Here is a 16,350-nt window from a genome sequence, read left to right on the forward strand (position 1 = left end):
TGTGGTTTGGATCAGTTTTACCAGGCCGCACCCGGAGATGGAGACTGGAACCAGCCCCAGCACCCTGGCGCGTGGCGTGCTGCAGGCCGAATCCCCATGCAGCCTCATGGAGCTGCTAGCACAGCTCCCCAAAGAACACCCGGAGTTCATGCGGACTGCGCTGGAGGAGCTGGATCGGAGAATGGTCCGAGCGCAGCGGGACGTCATCGCCGGATGGAAGGAGGAGATAGCCCGGCGGGCCGTGACCCAGCCGCAAGGGACGCCGCGACCACCCAGCAGCACGCCTGCCTCCGAGGGCGGTGAGGACAGATCGGAGGCCGAGGACGACGCCGCGGAGGAGGCCGAAGCAGCGGAGGCAGGTAACGGAGACGTCCTTACCCCAAGTCTTGGAGCCGCCAACCTGCCCCTGCGTCCTGTTGCGGAGCCCGAAGCCCTGGGAACCGCCACTGTCACCGCGCCTCCACCACTACCAACCGGTCCCCAGGCCGCCGACACCGCCAGCGAGCCCCGCGCCGTGCCCTCTGACCCCGGGAGCGATCAGAAGATGTCCACGGCAGGCCTGGTCGCAAGGCCGAGAACGTCCGGGCGCCGCTAACCCGCTCGCGCACCCCAACCTCTACGATACCACCTCTGGGCGCGGACCTGTTCACCCAACATACAGGTCCAGATGGAGAACCCTTTATCTGGCCGCCCGGCTGGGTTAACCCTCGGCGGAGGAGAGGCCCGTACGCGGAGGCCGGAGTACCACCTGAGCCCCTCATACCTGCTCCGGAGCCTCTGGAGGTCTCCCAGCCCCCGATGGAGGACGCCCAGTATGAGTGGGACCCGAACGGAGAGGACCTGATCGGGTTCGTACAGGAAACGCGGGCGGCCGCAGCCCGCCGACGGGAATCTAGCCGCCAGCAGCTGGTGATGTTTGAAAGGGAGCAGCGGGAGTGGCACGTAAAGCAGGAGAAGTTACCAGTTCAAAGTGCGGAGCAGAAAATGAGAACCCAGCGAGACCCCCGAGCTGCCCGCGGTCCCCGAGCCACCGGGACTGTCGTAAAATTTCAAACGGAGCACGGCTGGGGTTTCATCAGGGACCCGGACACGATCAGTGATGTGTTCGTGACCCGAAGGGACGTGGAGAGCCACCTGCCGGAGGGTCATCGTGGACGGGATTTGTATCCTGGAGACGTGGTGTCCTACACCCGACACCAAGGCGTGAAGGGGTGGTACGCCCTCCACGTCCACAGAGTAGTAGAAGAGGAGGAGCAGTACTACTCAGACCCCGAGTACCAAGAGGACCCAGATGGGTCTGAAGATCGTCACCATGAGGAACAAGGCGTGGCTGGAGGGTATCGCTACCAGTGAACAGTAGCATACCATTGTGTATAGTTACCCGACAGAGTACGTGGGACTGTTTCAAATTTGAGTGTGGTCCCCGATGGGACTGTTATGGAACTGTTAATTATGCAAAGTTATCCCCTTTTCCCTACCTGGCTGAGGACTGAGAGCAGCCGCTCCTCTTCCCTACCTGGCTGAGGACTGAGAGCAGCCATCCCCTTCCCAAACTGGCCGAGGACTGAGAACGGCCGCCCCTGTAAATAGTTGCGCTTCCTAAAGCGCCCCATACTCGTTTTATAAAAAGACTGCAACGTCTACCTCGGGACAGAGAGTGTTAGAACCTTGCTCTTAGTTTTTTTTTCCTTTGCTGGTCACATGACCTTGTTGGCCTATTTAATCCTGCTCCGCCCTTCTGGCTTTGCTGGACTTCATTGTATATCTACTTTCTAGCTAGCCTGTGCTCTGTGTCTTGCTCTGTTAGTTTGCTTGGTCTACTGACCTCTATGTTCTATATATTTTGTTTGTTCGTCTGTCTGCTACTATTTCTGTTAGGAGGTGTCCCATATTCCTCCCAGTCCTTAGTACTTGTAGGGATTCCTTCCCCATATCTATAGGTCTCCGTACAGACTAGCTTAGGACTTTAGCAGGTCTGATCGCAGGATCAGGTCCCCTGTTACATCGTAGGGATTAAGCTGAGTTCTATCGTAGGGACAGATCTCCTCTCTTTCCTTAGCTCTGGTAGCAGAACATAACAGAGAGTCCCTCATGTTTAAAAGTTTGTTGAAGTTTTGCACTTATTGAAAAAGAATGGTCACCTGGTCGCAAGTTGCACAGTGGCCAGTGAAGAAGAGAACCTGCTATGAAAATGTTTTACTTGAAAAAGTTTAATATACTGAAAAGTTTTATATGCTGCTACATGACAATGAGAATGCTTTATATGACAAAAGAGTTCCAGTAGTATTAACAATGTCTTATAAAGAAAAATGTTGAAAAAGAGAAAAGTGTTTCCCATAAAGGGAATTGAACAATGTCGTCCGTTTTCTAATGTAAAAAGTTTTGAAAAAGTTTTGCATGTCTTGTTAAATCAAATGTCTTTGCTCTTTTCCAGCCCGAGGACGTGCTGTTGTTTACCAGGGGGGAATGTAGCACCCCGAGGGTTCGGCCGCTACAGGGGTATAACACCTCAGCCAGAGGTGTGATATTCCACTCCCGGGTAAGGATGAAGTATGGACCAGGGCTCAGGTAGCTGCATGCATCACACACACCCCATTTCCGGGGGACAGCTCTACAGTGCTCCCATTTATATAGTAATGCAGGCACAACTGACCATGTCCCTGGCTGGAGTGGGGAGGGGGGAGGAAAACCTAGTGATGTAGGAGCAGAAGGGGACGGTTTCTGGAGCATAGGAAGGAGTTCATTGGGTGCTGGTCACCTGAGCTCACACTCAGAGGAGGAGGTATAAAAGGTGGGCACCATCTTAGAAGAAAGTTCAGTACAGTGGAGAGGTGACGGGGAGCGGAGGCTCTGTAGGAGCTCTGCTCAGAAGGCAGGCCTAGGGTGAAGGCCGGAGCCTGAGAGGAGAAGGAGAAGTGGGCCTGAAGAAGAGGCCGAGGAAGGAGGAGAAGAAGGAACAGGAAAGGAGGAGAAGAGACAGAGAAGCAGAAGGGCTCAGAAACAAGAAGGAAGAAGGGACCCTAAGAACCCACGAGATAACGGGTGAAGGGTCAGGCAGAATAAGGGTACCGGATCCCAAATTGGTGGAGGTAAATTATCCCTCAGCCAAAGACCGGAGGTCGTGATCATCTATTGGTGCGACCCCCCGCCAAACCTGCTAGGAAGGCACCATATAGGATAGCGGGAAAAGGGGCCCACGTTTGCCTGCATAGATCCGCGGCAGCTGGACAGAAGTTTGGTCACTGGTGGGGCACGAGCCAGAGAGAGGACAGAAGGGAGTCCTGTGCCATACTCCTGAATTGCCTGGGGGTTGACCGAGCCCCTCACCTGGTGTACACAGCACGGCTTGGGCAGTCATTGCTGACAGAAGTGACTTGGAAACCAACTGTGAGTAAAAGACCCTGAACTGCAACATGTAGTCGTTGTGTTTCTTACCGCGCCAGCACTAACGGTACTGGGACTCCCTGCACTACAACCCCCACCATCTACGCTCACTGCCCTGAGGCTACACTCCTCCCGTGGGGAGTTGTACTATTCCCTGCTGCATCCACAACACCAGCCTCAGCGGTCTGCTCTGCAGCGGCGGTTCACTCTGACCGCAATCCACGGGTGGCGTAGTCGGACATTGCAAAACATATAGAAGACTGCCACTGGTCTGACCACCCTGAGCCACGGGATCGGGTTGCCACTACTACTCCCAGCATTGCCCTGAAGCCCGGTTCCGAGTGCCCCACGGCCCAGGGGGCGAGTCACACATTTTCAGAATAATCTCCTGCAAATACCGGAGTGTTAGCAGGGAAAACACTGCCTAAAATACATGCGTTTTTTATGGGGTTTTTTATGGTTTTTTTTCATTTTAATGGGTGAAAAAAGCGGCCAAAAATGTTGAAATTGACATGCTGCAAATTTGAAACTGCTTCAAATCTGCAAGGAAAAAATAAGCAGCTTATGCATGATACTGTACAGTAAAATGCTGTGGCAAAAACGCAACATGTGAACATACCCTAAGACACGATAGCTACACTGTATACAAAAAACACACAAATACGGCTCTAATAATGGTCTCTAGGTAGGGGCTGTATTACATCAAGTCCTGGAGATGGTATTACTCTACGGACACTTTTCTTTCCAGTCACTGCAGCTGCCATAAATCATACGCATCTTGCTGTCTGCACTATACTGATATTACAAGCAAAAAAAAAAGTCTCCAATTTGGCCGTTCTCAAGTATTTCAATGGCATTTGGAAAAAATAATAAACACATAATTTCTCTTTTTCTGATTTACATATAATTAATTAAACTAAAACTAAATACCTGTGACTAAAAAATAACCTGGAAAGCCTTCGCTATCGATCCGTTGTTCTTTTCTCACTAGTAGATGGGAAAACATAAATATTTTCACTATTAAAGTTATCAGGTTTCCTGTCTCTTGCTTTAAACCAGGGATATCAAACTCAAACACACAGAGGGCCAAAATGACAAAAACTTGGATAAAGTCGCGGGCCAAGCAGTATACAGAATAATGGGCCCCACACAGACCTCCATACAGTATAATAGGCCTGACATAGTCCTCTATAAAGTATAATGGGCCCCACATAGACCTCCATACAGTATAATAGGCTCGACATAGTCCTCCATACAGTATAATGGGTCCGACGTAGTCCTCCATACAGTATAATAGGCCCCACGTAGTCCTCCATACAGTATAATAGGCCCGACAAAGTCCTCCATACAGTATAATGGGCCCCACATAGACCTCCATACAGTATAATAGGTCCGACATAATCCTCTATACAGTATAATGGGCCTGACGTAGTTCTCCATACAGTATAATGGGCCTCACATAGTCCTCCATACAGTATAATGGGCCCCACATAGTCCTCCATACAGTATAATGGGCCTCACATAGTCCTCCATACAGTATAATGGGCCCCACATAGTCCTCCATACAGAATAATGGGCCCCACATAGTCCTCCAAACAGTATAATGGCACCACATAGTCCTCCATACAGTATAATGGCCCCACATAGTCCTCCATACAGTATAATGGGCCCCACATTGTCCTCCATACAGTATAATGGCCCCACATAGGGGTGGTGGTTCTGGTGTCACGGGCCAAGTATAATCACTCTGCGGGCCAGATTTGGCCCATGGGCCAGAGTTTGACATGTATGCTTTAAATATTGTGATCAACTGGATAACAGGTAGAAACAGTTAATGTCATTATTTACAGCGGTGATGGAACGAAAGCGAAGATCAGACGATGGATGTCATCGCTGCGGAGCAGGAAGACATTGCATGTGAATAACATTCATCGCCACGGCGTATGAAACAAAAGGGAACCCCACTGGAATCAATAAGATCACACTTTGGTCTCCATTTAGGAATGTCTTCTTCAAAATATCCCACGAGTGTATGCACAATTTCATATATCCTCTGGAAAATCACAGGTAATTATAGTCTTCTATTAGGAAGCTGGATAACAACAACAATATTGGCAACATTGCGGATCTAACAAGTAACGGAAAAACACATTTTCTTAAAGGGTATCTTTCTGTAGGATCAACCCTCTAGGCATGTAGGTGATAGAAAGTTGAATAAAATGATACCTTGATATCTGCAATCCGATGTTTTATTCCAGAGAAATCCACATTTTTCTTAATATGTAAATGAGCTGTTAAGATCTATAGAAGGGACACAGACTTCCCAAGAGTCTGCCATCAGAGCTTATTTTAAAGACCCCCGGTCTACATGGGTCATAGAAAGCTGAATAAAATCATACCTTGATATCCCTTTAAGTTTGGAATGGCAAAATTATTAGTTATACTTTATACAAAGCAATTGTGGAACCCCTATCAACATACACTTATGGCCAATCCTAAGGATAGGCGCCTCTTAATAAAAAAATATATCCTTTAAAAGAATTTTTTTGTCTTACCCATGATTTCTAGATGCTCTTCCTCTGCAGATCTCTTCTTTGGGTCTGTGAAGTGTCCGTCCGTGTATTCCCTATAAACGACTTTCTTGTATTTTGAACCTATGCGGTCTTCACCCGTACTAACAAATATGTGGCCCGGGCTAGAAGAAAAGAAGACATGTCATAATGAAAAATAATATACTACCTTGGATATACTAAAAACAGTTATTAAACTAGTATATACAGTATATATATATATATATATATATATATATATATATATATATATATATACATACAGTATATATATATATATAATGTACAGTACAGACCAAAAGTTTGGACACACCTTCCCATTTAAAGATTTTTCTGTATTTTCATGAGAGAGATTTTCATCATCAAGAGAATGGCAAGAGTGTGCAAAGCAGTCATCAAAGCAAAAGGTGGCTACTTTGAAGAACCTAGAATATAAGATATATTTTCAGTTGTTTCACACTTTTTTGTTAAGTATATAATTACACATGTGTTAATTCATAGTTTTGATGCCTTCAGTGTAAATGTACAATTTTCATAGTCATGAAAATACAGAAAAATCTTTAAATGAGAAGGTGTGTCCAAACTTTTGGTCTGTACTGTATATAACTATTTCAAAAATAAAACCACACATTAATAAGATCACACATACTGTGCACAGTTCCTATGTTTCTGTATGGACCCATAGACCAGGATAGGTAAATTTGATGCTTGACCAAATCAAGGTAAGGCCTTTACTTGAAGCACAAATGACAAAATTAAAGCTTTCCCTTATTCAAGAAATGGATGGAGAGAAGAGGATGGCCAGCAACTAGATAGCTAGACAGATAGAGGAGACCAACAACAAGATGGAGAGAGGTGGATGATCCGCAAAAAGATGGATGGAGAAATCTGGTTGACAAGTAACAGGATGGATGAAGAGGAATACGACCAGTAACAAGATAACTAGAGAGAGAATAACCACCAGCATGATAAATGGAGAGTAGAAGATGATCAAAAAGAAGATGGATAGATAGAGGAGGATTACTAATAACAAGCAAGATGGGTGGAGAAAGGTAGATGGCCAGCAACAGGATGAATAGAGAGAAGAAGATGGCCAACAACAAGTTTGGTGGAGACAAAAGAATGACCTATAACAAGATGGATAGATAGAATGAGATGACCAACAAGAAGATTGTTGGAATTGGGGAGTGGTGGGCAATCACGACAAACAAGATGAATAGACAGGATGACCAACAAAAAGATTGATAAAGAAAAGACAATGACCAACTTCAAAAAGGATGTAAAAAATACAACTATTAACAAAATGGAAGAACAAAAAAGAACAACCACAACAAGACAAATGAGGAGAAGAGGATAACTATCAACAAGTAATAGATGTGATAAGAAGACAACCAACAACCAGATGGAGAGAAGGATGACCAACAGCAAGACAGAGAAAAGGACAATCAACACATGTCTAATAATTAAAGGTGGACGAGTAACAGCAAGATGGATAAAAAAGGGAGAATGACCAGCAACAACATGTACAAAAGGACAACCAACCACATGACAGAAAAGAGAATGACCAACACGAGACAAATGAAGAGTGAGAGGAAGGTGATCATCAAAAAGATGGATGATGAGATAAAGATTGACAACAAAATGGAAAGGAGAATGAACGTCACAAGATGGAAAGAGAGAAGAGGACACCCAACAACATGATGCATAGTGAAAACAACCAATAACAAGATGGATAGTGAAAAAAAAACAAGATTAGTGGAGAAAACTAATGACAAATACAATTGTAAAGATCTGAATAGAAGGCTGCATTTTCTGAAGAAACACAGACCTCTATTACGAGCAGTTGATGTTGACTTCAAAGTGCCTGGCTGTATACAGAACATACCTCTCATGGACATGTTCTGTAATGTTGTGTTTTTCGAGTTCCCAGGATCTATCAGGGGAGTAATCCCACTCCACTTCCTCCGCAGCAACAAAGTAAGTCCTCATAGCGCCATACTGGTGCTCGTTAGCAATGGAGTTGTCACATGACTGCACCGTATATGTATGTTTCATCCCACTGATATAGTGATCCATTGTCTGACAGCCAAGTTCAAATATTCCTGAAGAATAAGGGCAAGGGGTCTTTTCAATTTGTCTCAAAAACAATTAGAATGACTACAGAATCAATCAATTTAATGAAGTTAGCCTGAAACTCTTTAAGATCTATTCAGCAACATGTGAGAGCTAATTGACATAAGTGATGCTAAACCCAAAATTCACTCAAAACTGAAAATATCAGCAATTAATGTAGTGAGCCTCAATATTCTTCTCTCCTATGTCACATTACCAGTCTTCCTCTCTAAGAGTGGATGAGGAAGGAAGACTCACAGGCTTTTACTCTACGAGTGGACAAGGTGGGATGACTCACAGGCTTTATCTCTATGAGTGCACGAGGAGGAGGGCTCACAGACTTTTTCTATGAGTGGGCAAAGAAGAAGGACTCACAGGCTCTCTCTCTATGAGTTGGCAAGGGAGAAGGGATCACAGGCTTTTTCTGCGTGTGGGCAATGGAGGACTCACAGACGTTCTCTCTATAAGTGGATCGAGGAAGAAGGACTCACAGGGTTTCTCTATATTGGTTGGCGTGGAAGGAGAACTCACAGACTTTCTCTCTACGAGTTGGCGAGAAAGAAGGGATCAGAGGCTTTGTCTATGAGTGGGTGAAGAAGGACTCACAGACTTTCTCTCTACGAGTGGGCGAGGAAGAAGGACTCACAGGATTTCTCTCTACAAGTTGGCAATGAAGGAGGACTCGTTTCTCCCTATGAGTCAGCAAGGAAGGAGAACTCACAGGCTTTCTCTCTATGAGTTGGTGAGGAAGAAGGAATCACAGGCTTTCTTTAATAGTGGGTGAGGAAGAAGGACTCAGACTTTCACTCAACGAGTGGGTGAGGAAAAATGACTCACAAGGTTTCACTCTACGAGTTGGCAAGGAAGAAGGACGCACAGGTTTCTCTCTACGAGTGGGTGAGGAAGGAAGATGCACAGGAATTCTCTTTATGTGTGGGTGAGGAAGGAGAACTCATAGACTTTCTCTCTATGAGTTGGAGAGAAAGAAGGGATCACAGAATTTCTCTCTACGAGTTGGCAATGAAGGAGGACTCACTCGCTTTCTCTCTAAGAGTGGGCAAGGAAGGAGAACTCACAGGCTTTCTCTCTATGAGTTGGTAATGAAGAAGGACTCGCTTTCTCCCTATGAGTGGGCAAGGAAGGAGAACTCACAGGCTTTCTCTCTATGAGTTGGTGAGGAAGAAGGAACACAGGCTTTCTCTAATAGTGGGTGAGGAAGAAGGACTCAGACTTTCACTCAACGAGTGGGCGAGGAAAAATGACTCACAAGGTTTCACTCTACGAGTTGGAGAGGAAGAAGGACGCACAGGTTTCTCTCTACGAGTGGGTGAGGAAGGAAGATGCACAGGAATTCTCTTTACGTGTGGGTGAGGAAGGAGCAATCAAAGGCTTTCTGTAAGAGTGGGTAAGGAAGAAGGACTCACAAACTTTCTCTCTACGAGTGGGCGAGGAAAAATGAATCACAAGGTTTCTCTCTACAAGTGGGCGAGGAAGAAGGGCTCACAGGTATTCTCTTTACGTGTGGACGAGGAAGGAAGACACACAGGCTTTGTCTATGATTAAGTTCGCATGAGCCTATAAAAAACTTGTCCGATTTTCATCCAGAAAAGTACGGACGATTTTCTGTATTGTCATCTGTATGGCAGCTATGTGCAGTCAGTATGGCATTTGTTTTTATTCATCAGCAGTGAATAATAATTGCCATGTATCCTTAAAAATTAGATGCTACAGGGATGATCTGTACGAGATCTGATTTTCTTTGCGCACCCATAGATTTGAATAGCTTCTGGCGGATATTTGTTTTGTGTTTAAAAAAAAAAGGACACCTGAACAGCCCAACTGAATAACATTGCTCCTGGTGCACTCCGGGTGATGGCATTTTTTCCACGGACAGCACTCGAAATGAAAATATTGTCTGCTGAACGTGACCTAAAAGTGCTGGCAGTAGTCTTCTAAAAATATAGAATTGAACTATGGAAACTAATATATCCCCAATCTCAGGAACATCGTCTTTCTCTTAGATCTGACAGATATTACAAGAATTTTCAGTTTTGAGGGAAGTTAGGTTTAAAAAAAAAATCACATAAATGCATCAGTTTCAGAAATAATCCTGTAATCCAGAAAAAAACTTTTAGTTATTTGTTATATCACATTTAGCCCCCTAGAAAATAAAAAGGGGAATCTAATGATGACTTATTATTAGTAATAACAATATAAATGCTGTATATTATGTTACACATTTTCCCTCTAAGGCAATGTTCACATGTGTATTTTCTAGATTTTGGGTGTGTAATCTACACAATCAAATCTGCAATAAAGTACAGTGCCAAAAAATATGAATGGATTTCCAAGAATCATATCCCATGCAGAATATTTTCACACTACAAGGAGATGTTGCGGATTTGCTCATACGTATACACGCTATTATGCCCTAAAGTTTATTTTAGGGATTTTTACATCCTAACCATAGGTAATCATTTGTGATCAGTGGGAGATCATCTCCAAGATGACCCCTATAAGATCATCAAAATAAAGTGGTAGAAGCGTTATCTGGAGTTTTCGTCAAAGTGGCATCCATATACGTTCAGCTAATTGGTGGGATCATGTCGTCGGACCCCCGACTGATCATGTAGTGATGGCATATTCTTGGGATCAATGTAAAATCCTGCAAACCCTCCACAAGTTCTCCTGTCCGGATGGCGTCACATACCTGCCTGATCTGGCTGCATGTACGCAGTCACCGACGTGTGCGGGAAAAGGCTGATGGTGTCTCTGGTCATTCCCCCCAGGTTCAGAGTATTTCCTTGAAAGTAAATCCCATGGATGTCAATCTCGGTGCCCAGGCCTAGTAGATGCCAGGACACGTTGTCTCCCAGGCACATCTGAAGACCCGGTAGGTCGCCAAACATTAATCCATTGATAGCTGTGGAGGAAAGGTAAAAAAAAATGGTCATGTAAATGTACAACCTCCGAGGATCTCACCCACTGGGAATATTAATTCTCACTCCGATTTATTTTCCATTTTTATACACTTTAAATCTAGCACTTATTTAAGATCTTCACTTGGTGTCAGTGAATAAAAACGTCCTGCAAGGGATGGAAATCCTTACAGACGGTAATATAGTAGCTGCTTACAGAAATTTGTTTGTGGGCGCGAGATAGTAAAATTAAATTTTGACCTCATGGGTGCACGTACTGATGTAAGAGTATTGTCTGTACTGTACGACTCACCGGGCAGTAACATTTGTTAAAAAAGTAGTGTATTGCAATACTGATTATTTACAGCAGGAGGCGATAAAGTCCACTTTTGGCAAAGATGGTATTTATGTAGTAGAAAGTAGAGCTAAGCAAAAAGATTCACTCGACTGATCCAGCAGTCCATGGTCACCAGACCAGAGCTCTGAAAGCTTCTTCCTGTCCCCCGGCATCCCGGCTCTTCTTTAAATTAACACAACATCATGCCTGCGACCAGTTTCAGACCAGGTTGGCAAAGGCCCACCAATAACATTGGTTCTTGGGGCCCACATGCAAAAATAACCTGTCCCTACTACACAAATTTATTCTTGCTTTTATCTAATAATAATGTGGCTAGCCTGTTTAATGAATAATCAGATTATACCTTTTTCTGCAATTTTTTAATCAAGTGTAATAGCACTGCTCATCAGCATTCCTTCACAGGAGCAGCCTACCGGAGGATTCACCTGTTCTCCTATGGGCCAGTCCGAGCCTGCCTGTGCCAGCCCAATTAATCAAAGCAGGAGTAGGGGATGCCTGCAAGTAGGAGGTGGATTGCAGGGCTCTAGTCCGAAAACCACTGACTACAGACATGCCCGTTGGATTAGCCTCCTGCTAATCTTTTTGCTCAACTTTAGTAGAAACCAATCACCACAACTAACAGTATATATTACTAAACCCTTGGTGGTACAGATAGTTTTGCCCTTTATGCCAGAATTTTTTATTTTTTTCTCTTTTCAATTGTCACGTTCCAGAAGCCAAAACTTTTTAAAAAAAAATTTTGACGACATCCCTATGAGGTCTTGTTTTTTTTTGGGAGGGGGGGTTAGTGAAAGGCAACACTGCTAAGTAAAACTAAAAGAATGTACGATATACTGCCATCAATATTGTGCAACTTACTGGATGTAGTTTAAGACTGAGTCTGTCATCCATCCCTCTGCTCCGACGCGCGTTTCATCCACACTTCCTCAGGGGGCGTGTGGACGAAACGCGCATTGGGGCAGAGTGACGCAGGGCAGAATCAGTCTTATTCCACATCCAGTAAGTTGCATTATATTGATGGCATTATATTGCACTTGCTTTTAGTTTTACTTAGCAGTGTTGCTTTTCACTACATGCAGCTATTGTCTTGCCTATACTAAACAGATATGGGTGCGTACTCTTAAGTTTGCAATATCTTGTCTACAGCCATACAGCGTAAGAGTCCCTGACAACATACACCTGCTTATCATTCTCATTACACTGTTTGCAGAATTATTAGGCAGATGCGTATTTTGATCACATGATACTTTTTATACATGTTGTCCTACTCCAAGCTGCATAGGCTTGAGAGCCAACTACCAATTAAGTAAATCTGGTGATGTGCATCTCTGTAATGAGGAGGGGTGTTGACTAATGACATCAACACCCTATATAAGGTGTGCTTAATTATTAGGCAACTTCCTTTCCTTTGGCAAAATGGGTCAGAAGAGAGATTTGACGGGCTCTGAAAAGTCCAAAATTGTGAGATGTCTTGCAGAGGGATGCAGCAGTCTTGAAACTTCCAAACTTTTGAAGCGTGATCACCGAACAATCAAGCGTTTCATGGCAAATAGCCAACAGGGTCGCAAGAAGCGTGTTGGCCAAAAAAGGCACAAAATAACTGCCCATGAATTGAGGAAAAGCAAGCGTGAAGCTGCCAAGATGCCATTCACCACCAGTTTTGCCATATTTCAGAGCTCCAACGTTACTGGAGTATCAAAAAGCACAAGGTGTGCAATATTCAGGGACATGGCCAAGGTAAGGAAGGCTGAAAAACGACCACCTTTGAACAAGAAACATAAGATAAAACATCAAGAATGGGCCAAGAAACATCTTAAGACTGATTTTTCAAAGGTTTTATGGACTGATGAAATGAGAGTGACTCTTGATGGGCCGGATGGATGGGCCAGAGGCTGGATCAGTAAAGGGCAGAGAGCTCCACTCAGACTCAAACGCCAGCAAGGTGGAGGTGGGTACTGGTATGGGCTGGTATCATCAAAGATGAACTTGTGGGACCTTTTCGGGTTGAGGATGGAGTGAAGCTCAACTCCCAGACCTACTGCCAGTTTCTGGAAGACAACTTCTTCAAGCAGTGGTACAGGAAGAAGTCGGTATCGTTCAAGAAAAACATGATTTTTATGCAGGACAAAGCTCCATCACATGCATCCAACTACTCCACAGCGTGGCTGGCCAGTAAAGGTCTAAAAGAAGAAAAAATAATGACATGGCCCCCTTGTTCACCTGATCTGAACCCCATAGAGAACCTGTGGTCCATCATAAAATGTGAGATCAACAGGGAGGGAAAACAGTACACCTCTCAGAACAGTGTCTGGGAGGCTGTGGTGGCTGCTGCACGCAATGTTGATTGAAAACAGATCAAGAAACTGACAGAATCTATGGATGGAAGGCTGCTGAGTGTCATCATAAAGAAAGGTGGCTATATTGATCACTAATTTTTTTTTTTTTTTTTTTGGAAGTCAGAAATGTTTATTTCTAAATTTTGTGCACTGATATTGGTTTACCTGGTGAAAATAAACAAGTGAGATGGGATTATATTTGGTTTTTATTAAGTTGCCTAATAATTCTGCACAGTAATAGTTACCTGCACAAACAGATATCCTCCTAAGATAGTCAAATCTAAAAAAAAAACACTCCAACTTCCAAAAATATTAAGCTTGGATATTTATGAGTCTTTTGGGTTGATTGAGAACATAGTTGTTGATCAATAATAAAAATAATCCTCTAACTTGCCTAATAATTCTGCACACAGTGTATTCTCGTTGTCAATACTTAATGTATAAGCACGTTTTAGAATAGTTATTTCACTGTCTGATATTTATATACTACGAGAAAGACTATGACAATCTTCCATGCACTTTAACATCATACTATAATTTATTTATTTCTTATTTCTTGACTTTGAAGCAGGATACCATTATGATGTTTAACCACCTCAATCGTGAACAACCTTCTCTGATCGGCACATGCACTTTGGAAGTATCTATCCTTGTAATCGTAGATTTTATAATGGTGGGGGATACTATGCAGTGACTATCTCTGTTAGGTTTTGTCTATGCTATCTATTACGGTTCATTTGGCAACAATATCTCCATATACTGGCCTGGCACTTTTTTGCGTCCCTCACACAAGAGGCATCTGTTTTAATTTCTATTATGTGTTAGTTAATGTTTTCAGATATTGTTAATAAAAATACTGTATATTCTTGTACATATTCATTCTAGTGTTCACTTTTGTCTACCTGGCTCCCTTGGTTTTAGGGTTTTGCTTAGTAGCATAGTTTGATTTATACTGTATGAAATCCCGCATGAAAAAATGCTGCAAATAGCCCTAAGACGATACAGACTTTCTATAGTTTGTCAATGTCTCCTGCATACAGAACGTTACCGTGCATTTTGTTGGACTCCTGAAAATCTTCATCTTCAGCGTCCACAATGGATGGATCAGGCAAAACGGCTTCGATATTTTCCTCCAAATACCAGCTCAAATTTTCATCAAATACGGTAAACAGCAGGAAGAACTCGTGCTCCATCTGCATCTGGAAAATTATAAAATCGAGATCAAATAAAAAAAAATTATCAGCCTCTGTGCTCCAATATATACAGGTGCATCTCACTAAATTAGAATATCATCAAAAAGTTAATTTATTTCAGTTCTTCAATACAAAATGTGAAACTCATCAATTTTATAGAGTCATTACAGAGTGATCTATTTCAAGTGTTTATTTCTGTTAATGTTGATGATTATGGCTTACAGCCAGTGAAAACACAAAAGTCATTATCTCAGTAAATTAGAATAATTACCAAAAAACACCTGCAAAGGCTTATTAAGCGTTTAAAAAGGTCCCTTAGTCTGTTTCAGTAGGCTCCACAATCATGGGGAAGACTGCTGACTTGACAGATGTCCAGAAGGCAGTCAGTCATTGACACACTGCACAAGGTCCCAGAGTCTGGAGGAAGAGTGGAGAGGCCACAATCCAAGCTGCTGGAGGTCTAGTGTGAAGTTTCCACAATCAGTGATGGTTTGGGGAGCCATGTCATCTGCTGGTGTAGGTCCACTGTGTTTTATCAAGACCAAAGTCAGCTCAGCCGTCTACCAGGACATTTTAGAGCACTTCATGCTTCCCTCTGCCGACAAGCTTTTTGGAGATGAAAATTTAATTCTCCAGCAGGACTTGGCCCCTGTCCACACTGCCAAAAGTACCAATACCTGGTTTACACACAACGGTATCACTGTGCTTGATTGGCAGCAAACTCGCCTGACCTTAACCCCATAGAGAATCTATTATAGAGAATCTATGGGGTATTGTCAAGAGGAAGATGAGAGACACCAGACCCAACAATGCAGACGAGCTGAAGGCGGCTATCAAAGCCACCTGGGCTTCCATAACCCCTCAGCAGTGCCACAGGCTGATCGCCTCCATGCCACATTGCCGCATTGATGCAGTAATTGATGCAAAAGGAGCCCCGACCAAGTATTGAGGGCATTTACTGAACATACATTTCAGTAGGCCAATATTTTTTAAAACCATTTTTCAAGCTGTTGTTATAAAATATTCTAATTTACTGAGATAATGACTTTTGTGTTTTCATTGGCTGTAATCCATAATCATCAACATTAACAGAAATAAACACTTGAAATAGATCACTCTGTTTGTAATAACTCTATATAATAGATGAGTTTCACTTTTTGAATTGAAGAGCTGAAATAAATTAACTTTTTGATGATATAATAATTTAGTGAGATGCACCGATATATATATGTGTACTGTATATACAGTACAGACCAAAAGTTTGGACACACCTTCTCATTTAAAGATTTTTCTGTATTTTCATGACTATGAAAATTGTACATTCACACTGATGGCATCAAAACTATGAATTAACACATGTGGAATTATATACTTCACAAAAAAGTGTGAAACGACTGAAAATATGTCTTATATTCTAGGTTCTTCAAAGTAGCCACCTTTTGCTTTGATGACTGCTTTGCTCGCTCTTGGCATTCTCTT

At 43.3% G+C, this 16,350-nt stretch overlaps 1 protein-coding gene across 1 annotated transcript in view; it reads right to left on the reverse strand.

Moving 5' to 3' along the window:
• HEPHL1 (hephaestin like 1) overlaps positions 1-16,350 on the reverse strand; it is a 129,346-nt gene that overhangs the window by 20,912 nt on the left and 92,084 nt on the right. The window contains exons 10-13 of the mRNA XM_073662181.1: positions 14,727-14,877; positions 10,777-10,989; positions 7,840-8,056; positions 5,940-6,079 (exon numbers count right to left, since the gene is read on the reverse strand). Of these exons, the coding sequence (XP_073518282.1) occupies positions 5,940-6,079; positions 7,840-8,056; positions 10,777-10,989; positions 14,727-14,877 (721 nt within the window). The remainder of the gene's footprint in view (positions 1-5,939; positions 6,080-7,839; positions 8,057-10,776; positions 10,990-14,726; positions 14,878-16,350) is intronic.

Source organism: Phyllobates terribilis, unplaced genomic scaffold (assembly GCF_046119375.1).
Source record: "Phyllobates terribilis strain yellow unplaced genomic scaffold, ASM4611937v1 Scaffold_2__4_contigs__length_985480577, whole genome shotgun sequence".
In the NCBI taxonomy this organism is placed as follows: domain Eukaryota; kingdom Metazoa; phylum Chordata; class Amphibia; order Anura; family Dendrobatidae; genus Phyllobates; species Phyllobates terribilis.